General features: G+C 41.1%; 1 protein-coding gene and 1 long non-coding RNA gene across 6 annotated transcripts in view; one reads left to right on the forward strand and one right to left on the reverse strand.

Annotated features, from left to right (window-relative positions):
• Positions 1-18,420, reverse strand: part of LOC131491639 (uncharacterized) — a 36,844-nt gene that overhangs the window by 13,740 nt on the left and 4,684 nt on the right. The window lies entirely within an intron of this gene.
• On the forward strand, positions 65-18,394 carry HEMGN (hemogen). Of its 4 annotated transcripts, none has more exons than XM_058694816.1 (5): positions 65-174; positions 7,033-7,158; positions 9,152-9,245; positions 13,749-14,962; positions 17,726-18,394. In XM_058694816.1, exons 2-5 carry the CDS (start codon positions 7,080-7,082, stop codon positions 17,830-17,832), a joined length of 1,494 nt encoding a protein of 497 aa, XP_058550799.1. In that variant the 5' UTR covers positions 65-174; positions 7,033-7,079; the 3' UTR covers positions 17,833-18,394. The 4 variants fall into 4 exon arrangements, with proteins under 4 accessions (XP_058550799.1, XP_058550802.1, XP_058550800.1 ...); XM_058694819.1 differs by lacking the exon at positions 65-174 and adding an exon at positions 1,376-1,470; XM_058694817.1 differs by lacking the exon at positions 65-174 and adding an exon at positions 4,264-4,377.

Raw genomic sequence — 18,420 nt, forward strand, 5'->3', positions numbered from 1 at the left:
ATTTCAGGTACCTATTATAAAGTGACTAACATATCATCATCACCATCATCATCAAAGGCTTTGTGATGGAGGCAACTCAGTACCTGGCATCAAAGGCTTTGTGATGGAGGCACTCAGTATCTGGATGGACAGACACAGGGAGGAGCACTGAACAGTCAGGAGGTGTGAATAAAGGTACTGTGGGTGTTAGAACGAGCCACAGCCAAACAGGGAGGGCAAAGCACTGTTTAATCAGAACAGTGTGGGGGTATTTTCAGGAAAGGAATGGGAGGGAAGGTTGGGAAGTTGGTTTTAAAGGCCAGGCTGAAAAATTGAGTCTGTATCTTGCAAGTATTACTGACACTTTACAGTATTCTACAAAGAGTAGAACCGAGTACCAAGTGAGTCAGTACTGAGTCAGCCATAGGGGGAATGTTCTGGCTATTAGTGCAGGACAGTCTGGGGAAGGTGAGGGAAAATGGAAGCAGCTAGACCATTTAGGAAGCTTTTCCAGTACTTCCAATGAGAAGTTGAGGTTCCCCTCTGGGATGGTGGCATGGGGAAGGATAAAAGGGAATGAACATGTGGGACACTGGGAAGACGAAATTCATTGAACTGTGCCCAGCTGGAGGCTGTGTCCAGTGAGGAGGCAGAGGCCAAGACAATTGTGAAGGTTTACAGCTGGATGACCAGGAACGTGGCACCACTACCCTAGCAGAAAGAAACCAGAGGAGACTGGTCTTACGGGGAGGATAAATTTGCTTTTCGCTATGCTAAGTTTGAGGTGCAGTGGGATATTCCATAATAAATGGTATCCAAGAACACGTGAGCTTAGAACTCAGACTGATATTTATTTAGAAGATATCTGCACAGAGATAATAGCTAAAGGGATACGGTTGGATCAACCATCTAAGAAGGGTGGGAGTATACAGAGAAAAGATCAGGGAGTCATCCTTGGGAAATACCTCCTACATCTAGGGATGTGAAAGAGAAGCCTGGGAGCAAGGATGAGGAAGAGGGAGAAAGGGGAAGAACGCATCGCCACAGATGCCAAGGGCAGGGCAGGTTTCCAGGAGAGTGCAAGTGCCAGGAGGAATCACGAGCTATAGGAGTTCAGAGAGAACTGTGGAGGGGCCACTAGGAAGTCACTGATGAGGCATGAGAGAACAATATGTGGAAAGAAAAACTAGACTGCAGGTGTGAAGGAATCTAGGAGGTATGGGGGTGGGGGGAAGAGGTCAAGTTAGTATAGTATGAGTTTGGGAAGTTAGGGAAAGAAAGGATAGAGATGGAATGGGGGCTCAAGGTGGGAGCAGAATTGTTCTTCCCCACATAAACCACCACTCACAGCTAATCCAGAGATGCTTATTTGTCTGTACATTTAGAAATAGAAAGAAGCCTTGGGGGAGGATGCCAGAGGAGGAACTTTGGAACAAACTAAATTGAAAGTCAGGTTACCGCCATTCTAAAGTCATAGACCGTGTTATCACTGTGAGTACAGCAGCATCTGTTTTAGCAGAGACAGAACTCATTTATCATGCATCAACAGACTGTGAGAGAAGGAAACCAGAAACTCTCCCTCCCCACTTAGGAAAACAAAGCTTGATCCACACTCTTTGAAAAGAATTCAAAAGCTTTGGAAAAGGATTTTAGCAAGGAAGGAACGCTAAGAGAAATAAATGCACAATATCTTCCCTTCCTTCATTTGTCTACCCAACCGCACTCTATGAAAATGCCTAGGTGCACCATTAGAACACTCCAATAATACTATGCACACCACCCAAGTTTATGGCACTCCGATCTACACAGTGCTTTTCATTTTACAAGGAGCTCTCACGATCACTTTCATCCTCACAGAATCCCTGTGAGGTTTTACTTTTTTTGTCTTACAAGTAAAGAAACCGAGGGTTAGAAAGAACTGAGCGATTTCCACCCCTACCCGCTAATTACACAGCCAGGAAATGGTACGGCTACATACCCTTTGCTCTTTCTTGTACACATTCTCAAATACCACTCACATGGTCCTCACAGCATGATGTTCTAGGTGTGGTATGACAAACCAAAGTGTAGCAGGACTCTGATCTACCCCTGGTGTGGGGGCTTTATAATTACATCAGTATAGCCTAAAACTACATGAGCTCTGGAGCACTTTTATCAGATCACGTTTTTGACTAGATAGTATCCCGTGCTCCCCTCTCACCCCCATCATCAGAGCCCCGGGGCAGAAGTTCTTAGCAATGTTTCCTTCCTCCCACACCTTCCCAGTTCAATCAGCCCTCTGAAATGCATGAACAAGGCCTCAATATTTAAACTTGCTCCAGGGGTGCCTGGGTGACTCAGTGGTTAAGCATCCAACTTTTGATTTTGGCTCGGTCATGATCTCACAGTTCATGAGTCGGAGCCCTGAGTCAGTTGGGCTTTACACTGGCGGCACAGAGATTCTCTGCTTGGGATTCTTTCTCTCTCTCCCTTTCTCTCTTCCCAGTCTCTAATTGTGCGCGCTCTCTCTCTCTCTCTCTCTCTCTCTCTCTCTCTCAAAATAAGCATTAAAGCGCACACACACACACACACACACACACACACACACACAATAAACTTGCTCCAGAGTTAGGAGGCAGGAAAGCAATTCTCTCCCTCAATACCTGGTTTGATCTTGTGGGAAGAAGGCTGGACCAGGAGGCTGAAGGCCCAGGTTCCACACTTACATGGCCAGTCTAGCTCTGTGACCTTAAATCACTCGATACTTAGCACCAGTGTCTTGATCTGAAACATGAAGATCTGTTTTATGTCTGCCGCAAGGATCCGGTGAAACACTTGTGAAATAGGGCCCTGTGTGGAGTTTAATTTTCTGCTGTAGCTGACTTGACCTTCTTAATTTTTGAAAGAGGAGCTGTGCATCTTCATTGTGCACTGGGCCCTGCAAATTAGGTAGCTGGTCCTGCCTGTATGACCTTGACCAAGTAACAACCTCTCTGGGCTCCACAGTCTGTAATTAATTGAATTGAACTGTTAGGAAAGAGACAACCCTCAACCCTTCTTCTATTCTACTCGTTAGCAAAATTCACCACAATTGATCACCCCCTTCTTCTTGAAATGTTTTTTTTCCCTGTGGCTTCTGGGATACTTTACTTTTCCGGTTTTCCTCTGCTTCTCTGGCTGCTCCTTCCCTGTTTTCTCCCTAATCTGTTAACATGTCCCAAACTAAACTCCAATCATCTTCTTCAAGCTTGCTCCTCCCAGCCTTCCTCATATATTCGTGGTAACTCCATCTTCCAGCTGCTCAGACCAAAACTCTTAGTCTTTGACTGTCTCTCACTCCACCTCCAATTTAGAAGCTACTCTAGAATCTGATCACTTCTTCACCACTTCCATCACAGTGCAAGGCTTCATCACCACTCACTGGGATGACTGCAAGACCCTTTTAACTGGTCTCCCTGCTTCCACCTACTTTCCTGCTGCTAAGAGTCTATTCTCCACACAGTAGTCAGAATAATCCTTAAAAAATATAAATCAGATCATATCACTCTTCTCTTCAAAACCATCCCATGACTATCCATCTCAATCAGAGTAGAAATCCCTACATGGTGCAACAAACTTACCTCTCTGAACCTACTTCCTACCACCACCGACCATTTGCTGGTGTCCCTTTGCCTAGAATGCCCTCCCAGCTATCAGCCTGGCTGGCCCCTCACCTCTGTCAATTCTGTTCAACTGTCACCCTTTCTGTTAAGCCTTCCCTAATCACCCTATTTAGTTAGTTAGTTAGTTATTTTAAAGTTTATTTATTTGAGAAAGAGAGGGCAGGGCGGGGAGAGGCAGAGAGAGAGAGAGGGAAAGAGCGAATCCTGAGCAGGCTCCTCACTGTCAGCACAGAGCCCGACACGGGGCTGGGACTCATGAACCGAACCATGAGATCATGACCTGAGCCAAAATCAAGAGTCAGATGCTTAACTGACTGAGCCACCTAAGCGCCCCTCACCCTATTTCAATAGCAACCAGCATCAACTTTCCCCCTCATTCCTCAGCCTGCTGTTCCCTGCTCAGTTTTCTCCAAAACACTATCACCATCTGATATATTACATATGTATATATTTTAAATTTGCTTAGTGGTTCTCTCTCCCCACTAGACTGTAGGCTCTGTAAGGGCAGGAACTTTTGTCTTTTAGCTGCCATATCTCCAGTACATAGGATGGTGCCAGTGAATGACAGTAGGCAGAGTTCCAGAACAGATGATGGGATTACTATTATTAAGTCACAGCCACGTCAAGTCCTCTGAGTGTATAAAGTGCCTTCACAGGCTTCCTGCCCTGCATACAAGAGTGTGGACATTTATGGGGAACCACTGTGGCAGCCTCCCACTGGATTAAACTGTGGGGATGGAAAGGTGAATCAGGAGAGGTAACTACCCCCTAAGAGTTTGTGGCTTAGAAAGAGGTTTTGTGTATATATGCAAATAACCCTAGAACAAGGCAGCATTTGTTTAAAAATATCCACCCTTTAATTTAATGGCTAATATCTCACATTCTGGTAATGACTCCAGAGTTTTCCATAGGGAGAAGGGACAATGAACTATGGCTTGTGAACTTACTATGTGGCTACTTCTGTGTCCCAAACAAGTTCCTGCTCTGGCCTGCTTATCACATCAAAGACACCTTGCCTGGCTTCCAATCTACTTTGCTTTGAAGTCTTTCCACTGGCCTCCTCCACCCAAAATTGGCTCTATTTACTGTTAACTCAAGTCCCCACCCTCTTATAGTCCCTCCACACTCTGCTGCCAGATACAGGGAACAGGCAGGGGTGAAATCAACTTAGGAAGGTTGCAACAGGGTAGACAGTCTATTAGCTCTTTGCAATCAAGATGTGGATATATATACCTCAAGTGTACGGTGTACAGAATCCAGGAACTACATCTGTCAGTCTTTGCATCCTGACATTGTTGCTCAACATGTGCACAATACAAGGCGTTCCCTAAGGTTTGCTGAATCATTGAACCGAATGTAATAAGCCCTGAGTAAGGATAAATGTTTTAAATTTTTTAAATCTTTATTTATTTTTGAGAGAGAGAGAGAGAGAGAGAGAGAGACAGGGTGAGCAGGGCAGGGGCAGGGAGAGGGAGACACAGAATCCAAAGCAGGCTTCAGGTTCTGAGCTGTCAGCACAGAGCCTGACACCGGGCTCGAACTCACGAACCGTGAGACCCTGACCTGAGCTGAAGTTGGATGCTCAACCGACTGAGCCACAGGTGCCCTGAGGGCCCTTTCACTTCTAATGCCTTAAGAGTCTAGAGAAGTAGGGGGCACATATTCACTTTTTAAAGTTTTTCTCTTTATAAAGGATTCTTTTCAGATTTCCTGAGTTTCTTTAGCACATTTATTTTTTTTTTAATTTTTTTTTAACATTTATTTATTTTTGAGACAGAGAGAGACAGAGCATGAACGGGGGAGGGTCAGAGAGAGGGAGACACAGAATCTGAAACAGGCTCCAGGCTCTGAGCAGTCAGCACAGAGCCCGACGCGGGGCTCGAACTCACATACCGCGAGATCGTGACCTGAGCCGAAGTCGGACACTTAACCGACTGAGCCACCCAGGCGCCCCTCTTTAGCACATTTAAAACTATGACTTGGGGGCGCCTGGGTGGCGCAGTCGGTTGGGCGTCCGACTTCAGCCAGGTCGCGATCTCGCGGTCCGTGAGTTCCAGCCCCGCGTCGGGCTCCGGGCTGATGGCTCGGAGCCTGGAGCCTGTTTCCGATTCTGTGTCTCCCTCTCTCTCTGCCCCTCCCCCGTTCATGCTCTGTCTCTCTGTGTCCCAAAAATAAATAAAAAATGTTGAAAAAAAAAATTTAAAAAATAAAAAATAAAAAAATAAATAAAACTATGACTTGGTTTACCAAAATCTGGTTACTGTATTTTATTATTAATAAAAGCAGCTAATACTTGTTAAGCAAGTTCAATATTCCAGGCATATATAAAATGTTTTATACAGACCATTTGATTTAATCACCCCAATAACACCACAAGATAGATACCAATACTGTCCCCATGTTGTAGATTGGTAAAGTGGCCCCTAGACTGTCTAACTTGCCGAACTAAGCAACTTTGGAATTCAAACTCTCTTCAATCCAATCTATGACTCTAGAATACTGCTGCTCCTGCATCTCTCAGAAAGGCTGCTCATAGCAGGGTGTGTTCAGTGGTCCTTCCCTACTTGAACAGCCATAGTCCTCTGTGCTTCCTTACCTTCTCAAATGGAGTAACCAACTGGGGATGGGGTAATTCCTTTGGTTTCAACTTAATTTCTGTGACATAACATGGTCATATTTTCATTAAGAAATTCTTTTTGCCCTTCCCTGGATGAGTAACAGTGGATTTCACTAGTCATCTTGAGGCACTTGTGAATGATCAGGTGAGCAGAAAAGGGTTCAGATTTGCTTTGAATTCCTAATTTGGTTCCTTGGGTCTATTATCTAAATTTCACAGCATATACACATGTGAAATTTATTTTGCAACAGATTAAGGTAATAGTGCCACATGCAGGAAAATAACGTAAGGTTAATTTCATAGCTTCATAATTTTCACATTCATGATTTTCACTTTTTCACAAGAACTCTGCGAGGTGGGCAAGTCAGGAATTATTTACCCACTTTGCAAATGAGGAAAGAGCCACAGAATGGGGAGGTGACTTATTCTAGGACATGACTGGTTAGGTCTTACAGCTAGGGCACTTTCTACACTATGCCATTTCCATCTGGAAAAAGGACCATCAGACTGAGGCACTTCTTGGCAGACAGAAATAAATGACTGCTGTACTGGAGGCTGCACGATGCCAGGCTGTGGCCGTGGGGCTCCCTGTATAACTAGCAACTATACTACAGGATGAAGATAGAAGGACCAACCATGCCCCCTACTCACACCTGTGCAGTGTGATAAAGATAGTAGAAGTACTCAGCAGCTGTGGTCCAACCAGATAAAACTTTTAGGCGGGAAGTAAAGTGACAAACTCGTGTGTGCGTGTGTGTGTGTTTAACTGTTAGTTGCTTTGATATTTTTAAAAAGGCTGTTTGTGGAAGTCAGACCACATAGCAGGAAGAGTTAACAGCAAGATGGATTTGGGAAAGGACCAATCTCGCTCGACGCTCCATCAGACACCTGGTCCTCATCAAGAAGAGAACCATGTTCCAGGTAATGAAAGAGATCTTAAGAGGTCTCTACTGGCCACTAAGATGTCTTAGTGACAGTTGGGAAGAACTGGGCTGTGATTATTTTCCTAATTTTTATGGATCTGGCCCCCAAAAAGCACATAATTGAGTATGTTCATATAACCTTAGATGGGAAGGATTGGGGCTGTATAACCTTCTGAGGTGACTTCTAATACATTAAGATTCTAATAAGCAGAGAAACACAAGGATATAATAAATTCTTGATAATATATTTAAGTGAAAGATAATGTTAAAATACCCGGTACTGAACGGTTGAGGTAAAACAACCATTATACCCCTATACTTCTATGGTAGGGTAAATTTGGTATAATTTTTTGGAAAGAGATCTGGTCTACCTATTGTCAGATCTTTAATAGTGCTTATTCTCTTGACTTCCTAATCTTAGTTTTGGGTCTATCCTAAAGCAGCATTTCTCAAAATGTTTTGCAGAACCCTAGGTCTCGAGACAGTTAATTTTTTTTGTGCCATGGATCCCTTTGGCACTCTGAGGAACCTATAGATACCTTTTTATAATAAATATTTAAAATATATAAAATTAATAGATAAAATTCCAAAGGAAGCAATTGTAAGATATAGCTATTAAAATGAGAAACTGTGATACAGTAATATATATGCTTATTTATAGACACATTACATAACAAGATTATAGTAATGGTGAATCTAACAGCATTGCATCAAATCAAATATATCATCTCAAATAAATTGTGTTTTTAGGTGTCTGCAACAACTGTAATGTGATGTGGAAAAAATCTGTGATTTCTTTTGGTGACAAAGTCACTTACTGCACAAAAATTTCTGTGGTTTGTCACCTACATTCATAATTGAAGGAAATGGTAAATTAACTAGACATCGATAAAAATAGACATATAATATCCCCCAAATCCAAATTTATCATTAAGAACTTCTGTCTTAAGAACAAAAGCTGCTACGGCCCAAGGAGCATGCTCTGCCTTTTGGGGCCCTCCATGCAAGTTTGTCATCACTTTACAGGCTCTAAGAGGACCCATTAACTTTTCACAAACTCAGATGGCAACAGAACCTTTCTTTTGATAATAACTTCCCAAAGAGCTTGGAGAGACATCATCCTAAGGAAAAAACTCAAAGGGAAAAAAACTGTATGCATGAATATTTTTTTTTTTAATTTTTTTTTTCCAACGTTTTTTATTTATTTTTTTGGGACAGAGAGAGAGACAGAGCATGAACGGGGAGGGGCAGAGAGAGAGGGAGACACAGAAGCGGAAACAGGCTCCAGGCTCTGAGCCATCAGCCCAGAGCCCGACGCGGGGCTCGAACTCACGGACCGCGAGATCGTGACCTGGCTGAAGTCGGACGCTTAACCGACTGCGCCACCCAGGCGCCCCAGTATGCATGAATATTTATTATAGTTTGAGCTACCGTGACAAAAAAAACCCAACAGCCCATAAAATTGGCAACAACCAATACATGTGGAATGACTGGGCAAGTGGGAATACATCAACTTGATTAGAGTTATAATTATGAGGACTATACCATAGAAAATATTTCTGACATGATGTTAGGTTAATAAATGATAAAATTATGGTATGCTATCATTACAACTTTGTATAATATGGAGACTAGATGGATATGAGAAATAAAATGAAAACAGGTTATAATGTTAAGGATGGCAGAACACGGCTGATTTTTTTATGTTTGTGCAATATGTAAAATTATTTTGAAGAAACTAATGGGTTGACAGAACACATATGTATAAAAACTGACCTTTTCATTTAAAAATGCTTACTGAGCATTTGCTCCTAGGCATTCTTTGGAGGCATAAGGATGAATAAAATGTGGTCCTTGTCCTTCAAAAGCAAGGAGAAGAACAGACACCCAGGATGGGGTGGGGGTGGGGGTCTCCACCTTGCCATAGGACTCTTGCTGATAAATGCCACAATTTATCACTATCTCCTATAACTTCCATCTTGATCCTACAGAAATCATTGGAACTTGGAATCTGCGAAACAGAGAACAACTCAGGAAAAGAAAAGAGGAAGCACAAGAGAAGCAAACTTCACAATGGCAATTTGGGTATGGTATCATTGCAGGGGAAGAGGAATGGCTATTTGTCAAGTATATGCTATGGGTCAAGTAGTGCTGAGTGCTTTTACACACTATATTTTATCCAACAATTCCATGAATCAGGAGCTGGTATTCCTATTATACAAAAAGAAAAAAAAAAGAAGCCAAATCTCCAAAAGGTTCAATCTCTTGCCTAGAATCACACAGCTAGTGAAGTGGTGGGAATGGAATTTTATCCCTGTTCTTTTTATTTTTTTTATTTTTTTTTAAATTTTTTTTTTTTTTTTTTTTTTTTTTATTTTTGGGACAGAGAGAGAGCATGAACGGGGGAGGGTCAGAGAGAGAGGGAGACACAGAATCGGAAACAGGCTCCAGGCCCCGAGCCATCAGCCCAGAGCCTGACGCGGGGCTCGAACTCACGGACCGCGAGATCGTGACCTGGCTGAAGTCGGACGCTTAACCGACTGCGCCACCCAGGCGCCCCTCCCTGTTCTTTTTAAATTAAAGCACCAGGCAGTTGAATTCCATTGTAGAGAGGCCTGGTGTTCTTTCTACTACTCTGGTAATATAAACATAGAAGCATCTTGTCGGGAGCAGGAGATACCTTTGAGGAGAGCTCCTGGCTAGTTTTCCAAGCTTTCTATTAGTAAAATACTAATTGAATGAGTATGATTAACCCTCCATGGAGCAAACCAAAACACTTTATGTAAATAAGTGACAGGAGAGTTTAGGAGTTTTTAAATCTCCAAGCAAAGTCACTTGTATATAATCTTAGGGAGAGAGAACAAGACCATGATTATAAGTGAGACAGCATCTAACTGCATCCGTTTAAAATATGACTATGAAAACAGAGGAGGTGCTTGGAGATAGAAAAGGGGAGCCCAAGGAGCTTGTCTAAGCCTGGGTTTCTCAACCTGGGTACTATTGATGTTGTGGATAGGATAATTCTTTATGTGGGAGGCTGTTGTGTGCATTGTAGATGTTTAGCAGCATCTCTGGCATCTAGAGACCAGTAGCATGCCTCCCACCTGCATTGTGGCAACCAAAAATATCTCCAGACATTGTCAAATGTCTCTTGGTGTGGGGGACTAAGGGGCAAAATTGCCCCCAGTTGAGAACCACTGATCTAAGCACTCTTTTATTATAACAATAATAATTATTATATGATTATTAGATTAGTAGGAGTTATATTTGCATTTCTTCATTGTTGCGAAAAATGTTTCTTTTGGTGGCAAAGATAAAATAGATATACATTAAAAAAACATACAATATAGATGTTTTAGCACTTTTCTTAAGAAAGGGCACCAATCTCCCCTGGGGACTGAGAATCTTCTGTTCTGCTATCACACATGTTTCTATAGCACCAATCAACTCACATATGATTGGTAAATAGGAGAATGATGTCAGTGTAATGTAGAAGCTGTATTGGTCCATGATTTTTCCTAATCAAAAAGGAATACAGTTAAAGCCTTCAGCTTGGCTGCTGCATAAGCAGGGCCCCTTTCAGCCCACATCCAGGGCTCCCTCCCCAGAGGACACCACCAGCCCCCCATAGCTCTCCATGAGTAGGCTGCACTTCCTCCTGGGCCCAACCCAATGGCAGCTGGCTCAGAGCACCACCAGCATTTACAGGATCTCAGCAGCTGAAAGCCTGCGTTTAAACTGTTGCTTTTGCGTATTTTTGCTATCCCCCAGGCAGCCTTCTCATAGTAAGCTGCCTATCTGGACTACTCAAGATATCTCCCCCAGTACCAATTATTGTTTTTGTTAGTGTTAGAAAGTTGCACAAGATTTGAGTTGTTTGCTTTAACTCTATTTTCCCCCATAAGCACTGCACTTTTAGTGTAGGATTTTGCTGAAAGTGAGGTTTTTCAGGAATGCATATATTGTGTTACAGCAGAAACTTCTGTACTCGAGTCCTGTGGCAAGTGACTCTGTTGAAGAATATCCTTATATTCCCTAATTCCATACTCTCCGGGCAACCTTCTGATCATTATTTGGCTTCTCAAATACCTGCTACAGAGAAAGAGTGCATTCATCTGTGAGTGCAAGCATCCTCTGCTGTGTGACTTTGCATTTCTCACTGTTCACTTAAAAATTGGTTTTTAGGTTTATGTATCAGCTATTTTCAGCTGGTTGATGAGTTCTATCCCAGATAAATGGAGCTGGTCTCAGTGTGCTGATCCAATTGGATTTCTGGGCTTGCTGGGTGGGGGGAGCAAGGCTGAAAAAGTCACTGAAGTAGAGGACACCTTGGTGAGCCTCTTGGCAGCTGGCCGGCCATGCTCTTAGGACATATCTCTGTGCTACTGAGGGCTATTCTCTTTTTTTTTTTTTTTTTAACATTTATTTATTTTTGAGAGACAGAGAGAGACAGGGCGTGAGTGGGGGAGGGGCAGAGAGAGAGGGAGACACAGAATCCAAAGCAGGCTCCAGGCTCCAGGCTCTGAGCTGTTAGCACAGAGCCCAACGTGGGGCTCAAACTCACAGACCGCGAGATCATGACCTGAGCTGAAGTCGGACGCTTAACCGACTGAGCTGAGGGCTATTCTTACACAACATACCACACAGCGAAACCTAAGTGGTTCCAGAGAGAAGCAGCAGAGTGTAATGGTTAAGAGCCTTGGCTGTTAAAGCCAGAATGACTACTACATTTGAAGCGTGGCTCCCTCACTTCTAGCCATTTGACTTTGGACAAGAACGTGTGTCTGTTTTGTCATCTGCAAAGTGGAGATAATAATAGTATCTACCTCATAAATTGAGGTGAAGATTATATGAGATAACAGAATAAGCAGATTACTTAAAACAGTGCCTGGCACATAGGAAGCACTATAAGTGTTTCCTATATTAATACGAATACTAATTTATATTTGAATAACTCATTCCTCTAAGTTATTGTATGGGATTCTTACGACTGCATGAGGTTGGACAGATACCATTTGGACAGATGCTCCATTTTGCCTGTGAAGAAACCAAGGCATAGAGAGTTTGAGTGACTTACCCATGATCACATAGCTGATCAGTGACAGAGTTCAGATTAAATTTTAGACCACATAGATATATATGCATCTTTTGAAAAACTACCAGGAAGAACATGGAACATTACTCAGATTCCCTCATACAGTGATCTATGTGACAAGTTATTTAGTATTCAATATTAGAATAAAATAAGTGTTTCCTGAAAAAGTCACATATACCATCTTTTAAAAATCTGACAATTAGGACTTTATAATTTATCCTGTTACCTTTGTTAGTTGGAATTATACTTTAAAATGGTGAGGTGCCTTTCCATCATTTTTACATAACATTTTCTTGTATATTATTTCTAATATTAATTTTTGACTGTCTTATTACATGTTTACCTTTTTAATATTGATTTCAAACTGGTTTTAGGGAGGCAGTCTTTAAAAATTTTAATTTTGGAAATTTCAAACATAGAGGCAGAATAGGGTATACATTTAAGTGCGCAAGGACTTACGAGCACTGTGAAGATAGAAAAGCACGAGTTTTATCTCGTTTGCTAACAGAAATAAGAATATTTACTACAAGAATATTTCTCCACAAGTAACAACGGTATGAGGCAGCTCATGTTCCTCACCTAAAAGCATGGCCCTCACAATAAATCCTGAGCAAGGAGAGCATTTCAGCCCCGTGGTTGGCAAGAGGAGGCTCTGTGGAGCAGGTAGCATGGAACAGAATTTCAATAGGTTTAGAAGAAGGATGAAATGTTTATTTTTAGTACCTTTTCCTCCCCACCACCAGCCCATCTGTATTAGCCATCTGTATTTGGTTATAGTTGCAGTACCTAACGAGTTGTCATTGGCCGAAATTTCCATGCATATCCTTTTATCTTTTAGATCCTTAATCTAGCTATTCATTTGGAGCAGGTATAAAATGGACACTCGTACCTTTCCACCAGGCTTCTTTACCTCAAGAGATGTTTTTGAAGCTTTTGACCCAGCTCACAGAACGTCTCATTTGACATGTATTGCTGCTCTTTAGCATTCTCTACACAAGACACTGAATTAGATAAGCAATTAGATATACATCTTCCGTCTGCAGGCTGTGCAGACAAGGAGCTGTGCCTGGATTGCAGATCCAGAAATGCAATTGTATCAGTTTACCCAGGGCATAGTGGGACTAACTCACACACGCTAAACCCAGACAGACCACTGTATAAACCACAGTGCCAATCTATTAATTTATAACATCAATTATATGTTCTCCATAACCAATTATATGCTCTCAAACACACATACTCTCTACACTCACCAAGAAGGTTCCTTGTGAGCAAGGCGTCAAGAGACAAAAAGTCCCTGCGGGACATCTCCTCTCCTGACAACTAGCACTGGCTCCTTCATTTTACAAACAAGGAGGTTGAGGCCTAGAGAGATTAAGTGATTTTTTTCATGGTCATGCAACAAGGCAGCCGGAAGACCAGCGGCTGTTATTACTAAGCATTTATTTGAATCCTGTAGGCCCATTGCTGACACTAATTCTGATCTTTCACAGAGAGAAAAAATGCAAGAGGCCAAGGATGGGAAAAGGAAATAAAAGAGGCAGAAAGAGACAACAAAACACAGACCTGAAGGTGGAGCCTCAGTCACAATTTAAAAAGGACATGAGGGAGAAAGCATTAGCACCTATGGAGAAAGAACTTGAACCGCCTAGGACTATAACTGAAGCGCTCTATCTGGTAGCCTCTCCCAAAAAAGTTGTGCCTGAGAAACAAATTTTTGCAATGGATCAAGAAGGCATTATACATCAGGCCAATTCTTCTGAGATACAAGAAACAGCAATGCAAAACCACTCTTCTGAAACATGCCAAGATATGGCTGATCCTGAAGTCCTCTCTCCTAAAATAAGCCAAGCAACAGCTGTACTTCAAGGCCATCCTTCCAAAATGTGCCCTGATATGGCTGAACCTGAAGCCCTCTCTTCTAAAATGTGCCAAGAAACAGCCATACTTCAAAACCATTCTTCCAGAATGTGCCCTGATATGACTAAACCTGAAGACCTCTCTCCTAACTTGTGCCAAGAAATAGCTGTACTTCAAGGCCATCCTTTCAGAATGGCTGAACCTGAAGATCTCGCTCCTAAACTGTGCCAAGAAACAGCTGTAGCCAAAGTCCTTCCTTCTAAAACTGAAGACATAGCTAACCTGGAAGGATGCTCTTCCGAAGCATTCACCAAACCAGATGTGCCTAAAGGCTATGCTCATGAAACATACCAGAAAAGAGATGAATCTGAGGAATACAATTCTGAACCAGATCAAGGAATTGCTGAGATTGAAAGCTTCTTGCCTAAAACAGAAGAAATAGCTGTGCCTAAAGACCTTTCTACAAAAACACACCAAGAAACAGTTGAACCCGAACACTTCTCTCATGAAACATATAAAGAAATTGCTGTGTCTAAAGCACCCTCTCATAAGACAATCCAAGAAATGCCTGCTGCTGGGGAATATCCACCTGAAATATACCAAGAAACACCTGAGTCTGAAGACTCTTCGCCTGAAATATACCAAGAAACACCTGGGTCTGAAGACTATTCGCCTGAAATATACCAAGAAACACCTGGGCCTGAGGACCTCTCCACCAACACATATAAAAATAAGGATGTGTCTCAAGAATGCTTTCCAGAGCCGTACCAAGAAACAGATGGGGCCCAAGGCCAGGATCCTAAAGCACACCAGGAGGATGCTAAGGATGTTTATACTTTTCCTCAAGGTAGGGATGGTTTGTTGGGACAAGTCACTGAAACTGCCACTTAATAGGATTCCCCATTTATAATTAGAGCACCTACATAGGTATCCATATCCCTCAGAGTGATGATTTATAGCCTTCTTTCACAATTTAGGGTATCCCCTGTTATCACAAGGGTATCATTCATGTCATTAGCTGGTTTCAAGTAAAAAATGCTTTTTATTCAACCAGGGCCTGTTTGGCACATTTACAAAGAATTAAAATAATTGGCAATATAAGTGTGTGTACCAGGTACTTGACAGAGTATCCATTCTGGGAAACTTTAGCCAGTGAAATGAAATAAACCCAATATAGGATGAATTATGTGCAAAATATTTTAAAGAACGATTAAGTTTAAATTAACAAGAAAGTTTGATGAATAAAGTTTTTCTTGAGAATTAAAATGTCCCAGCAAACTAAAGGAAGTAAAGTCATGGTACAAGGTGCCAATGGGGTTATAAAGGTACAAGATATGATCCTGTTACAAAGGGAACTTGTTTTTGTAGGATTTATCAGGTTTGCCAAAAACCCTTTCTATCTCAGTATTTGTTCCTGAAAAGCATTCTCCTAAGCATGACACTTTTAAAGTAATGTGACCTTTCTTCAATTTGGCCTTTGCCTCAGGGATATAACTGAGAACCTTGGTTCTCTTTGTACAAAACCATAGACGGTATATGAAGTGGCCTGAGTCTAGCAGACCATATCCTTTTCTCAAGAAATCCTTCTGGTAGCTTATAAACAAATAAGCTCTTTCCTAAAAGATAACAACAACAGAGACATGGGGTTAGTTGGGTTCCAACGGGTCCAGGTTTTCAAGGGTGAAAACATTAGAGTAAAAAGCAGCCACGTGAAGCACTGTCTGGGCTGACGGGAGCCCCTGTTGGAGAAGCACTTCTTATCCACACAGGGCTCGGTTCGAGCAGTTTCATTCCTGCCAAGGTTAATGTGGGCAATTAATTCATGCTTTTCTTGTTTGGGGTTTTGTCTGGCCAAACAAATGCAAGTATATACCTTTTTACTGATTAGAAAAGGCTCATAGTAATGAATTATAAATGTTCATTATGATAAATTAAAGCAATATGTAAGTGAATATAGAGTAAATCCCCCATGATCCCATCTCCTATCTCTGATCCCCATCCTGGAGGTTGTTTTCCCTTGTTTTAACAAATGACATAGTATAATACATTCTATTCTGTGTAAGCTGCATTTTTTCACATGCAATATATATCACGGCCATCTTAATGACATCTTTTGTAACAATTGTATGGTATTGTGTTATATGTACAATAATTTATCCAACCAGTCTCTGAAATGATGAACGTTTAGGTTACTGCCAAGTTTTACTATTATAACAATGTTCAGTGAACATCATTGGAACTAACATTTATTTGGCACTTTCTATGTGCCACACAAAAATCTTTTGTGTGAATTATTTTATTCAATGTTAAAAAGCTTACCAGAAAAATAATATTATCCCCATTTTATAGATAAGGAAACTGAGGCACTGGGAGCTTAAGTGTGTCTGATTATATCCATTGGATAAATCCCTAGAAATTGAAATGCTGGGCCAAAGGGTACCCACATTTAATGTTTGGATACATTCTGTCAAATGAGCCTCCCAAAATGTTTTAGCAGTCCACACAAACCAAGAGTTTATGTAAGTGCTTTTCCCCCAATACTGCACGATTACACTTAAAAAATCTTTTCCTTGGGGCGCCTGGGTGGCGCAGTCGGTTAAGCGTCCGACTTCAGCCAGGTCACGATCTTGCGGTCCGTGAGTTCGAGCCCCGCGTCGGGCTCTGGGCTGATGGCTCGGAGTCTGGAGCCTGTTTCCGATTCTGTGTCTCCCTCTCTCTGTGCCCCTCCCCCGTTCATGCTCTGTCTCTCTCTGTCCCAAAAATAAATAAAAAACGTTGAAAAAAAAATTAAAAAAAAAAAATCTTTTCCTATGTGTTAGGTTTTAAAAAAACCAAACAACCTAATTGTTTTAATTTCCACTTTTCTGATAATGACTGCTTCTAGGCATTAGTATTATTATGAATTTGAATTTCATGACTGTTATAAATTTGATTTTTTTCTTTTTAAAATTATTTTTTTAATGTGTATTTATTTGTTTTGAGAGAGAGCATGCACATGTGAGCCAGGGAGGAGCCGAGAGAGAGGGAGAGATAGAATTGCAAGCAGGCTCCATGCTGTCAGCACAGAGCCTGACACAGGGCAATATCTCATGAACTGCGAGGTCATGACCTGAGCTGAAATCAAGAGTTGAATGCTCAACTGACCAGGTCACTCAGGCGCTCCTGAATTTTTTCTTTTGAGAATTGCCCGTTTGAATTCCTGTTCCATTTTAAATTTGATCTTTTTGGATTGACTTAGAAAATCTCTATGTAATAGTTAAGACTTTACCTACATATAAGTTGTAAATATATTTCCAGTTGTCTATGGTTTAAATTTATTTATAGTGGTTTTTGTCACCTACATGGCAAGATTTTAATTTTAATTTTTGGTAATTCAAACTTGTCATTCTTCTCCTTTCTGGTTTCTGATCTGTTTCCTGCTTAGAAAGGCCTTTCTAATCCTAAGATTATAAGAAAATTTTGTTTATACAACATTTATGGTATTTTAATATTTAAATCTTTAATTCATCTGAAATTTGCTTTTGTGCAAGGTGTGAGGTAGAGTTTTTTAATCTAGTCAATTGTCCCAGTTGACCATTTATTTAACCTATTTTCATATTTTATTTTACAGAAATGAGAGAAAAACCCAAAGCAGAGGAACCAGAGATACCAGCAATTCCAAATGTTCCTCAAGAAATTCATCCAGAAAATGACGTCTATAGTTATGTTTTGTTTTAACGATGCTCAACCATCAGTTGTCCAACAAAATACACATCTTAGTATATGTGTGATTCTCAAAATATTGTATCTCTACAATACTCATTAATATTTTAGGTGTTTTTTTTTCCCACATATAGACTACAGCTGAAAGAGTGAACTAAGGTGTTTTTTGAGGCTCTACCATGTAGATGATATCCTGCTAGTTTGTGCGTGTGTGTGTGTGTGTGTGTATGTATTTTGGAGTAAGGATAGCGGTGGGGAGAGACAGAAACGGGAAAGGGGGGGGTGCTGAATAACTGATTTTTACCCTCAAGAACAAACCTTTCTTTGGTTGATTTTTTTAATTTATTTTTTTCCTTGGTTAATTCTCAAAAGTAGAGAGAGTATATTGTCTGTTCATTTAAAATTTGGGGAGTAATAGTTTTCTTGTAAACTTTGTTCAATTATCAATGTAACAATAGCATCAACATTTTATTCAGGCTTTAGTTGGCTTTTTAAGTTAATTTTAACAATTTATCCTTCTGGGACTCCTTCAAAGGTATTTTGAGGTAATGAGTAATAAATGTAGTTTACTTAAGTATTTGAATTTTGATTTTCTATTTTTCC

Source organism: Neofelis nebulosa, chromosome 12, assembly GCF_028018385.1.
Source record: "Neofelis nebulosa isolate mNeoNeb1 chromosome 12, mNeoNeb1.pri, whole genome shotgun sequence".
NCBI classification, from domain to species: Eukaryota; Metazoa; Chordata; class Mammalia; order Carnivora; family Felidae; genus Neofelis; species Neofelis nebulosa.

Coding starts and splice junctions, on each gene's coding strand:
- HEMGN (XM_058694816.1), top strand. CDS start 7,080: ATGGATTTGGGAAAGGACCAATCTCGCTCGACGCTCCATCAGACACCT. Junction 9,246..13,748: donor ACTTCACAATGGCAATTTGG/GTATGGTATCAT, acceptor GATCTTTCACAG/AGAGAAAAAATGCAAGAGGC. Junction 14,963..17,725: donor TGTTTATACTTTTCCTCAAG/GTAGGGATGGTT, acceptor TTTATTTTACAG/AAATGAGAGAAAAACCCAAA.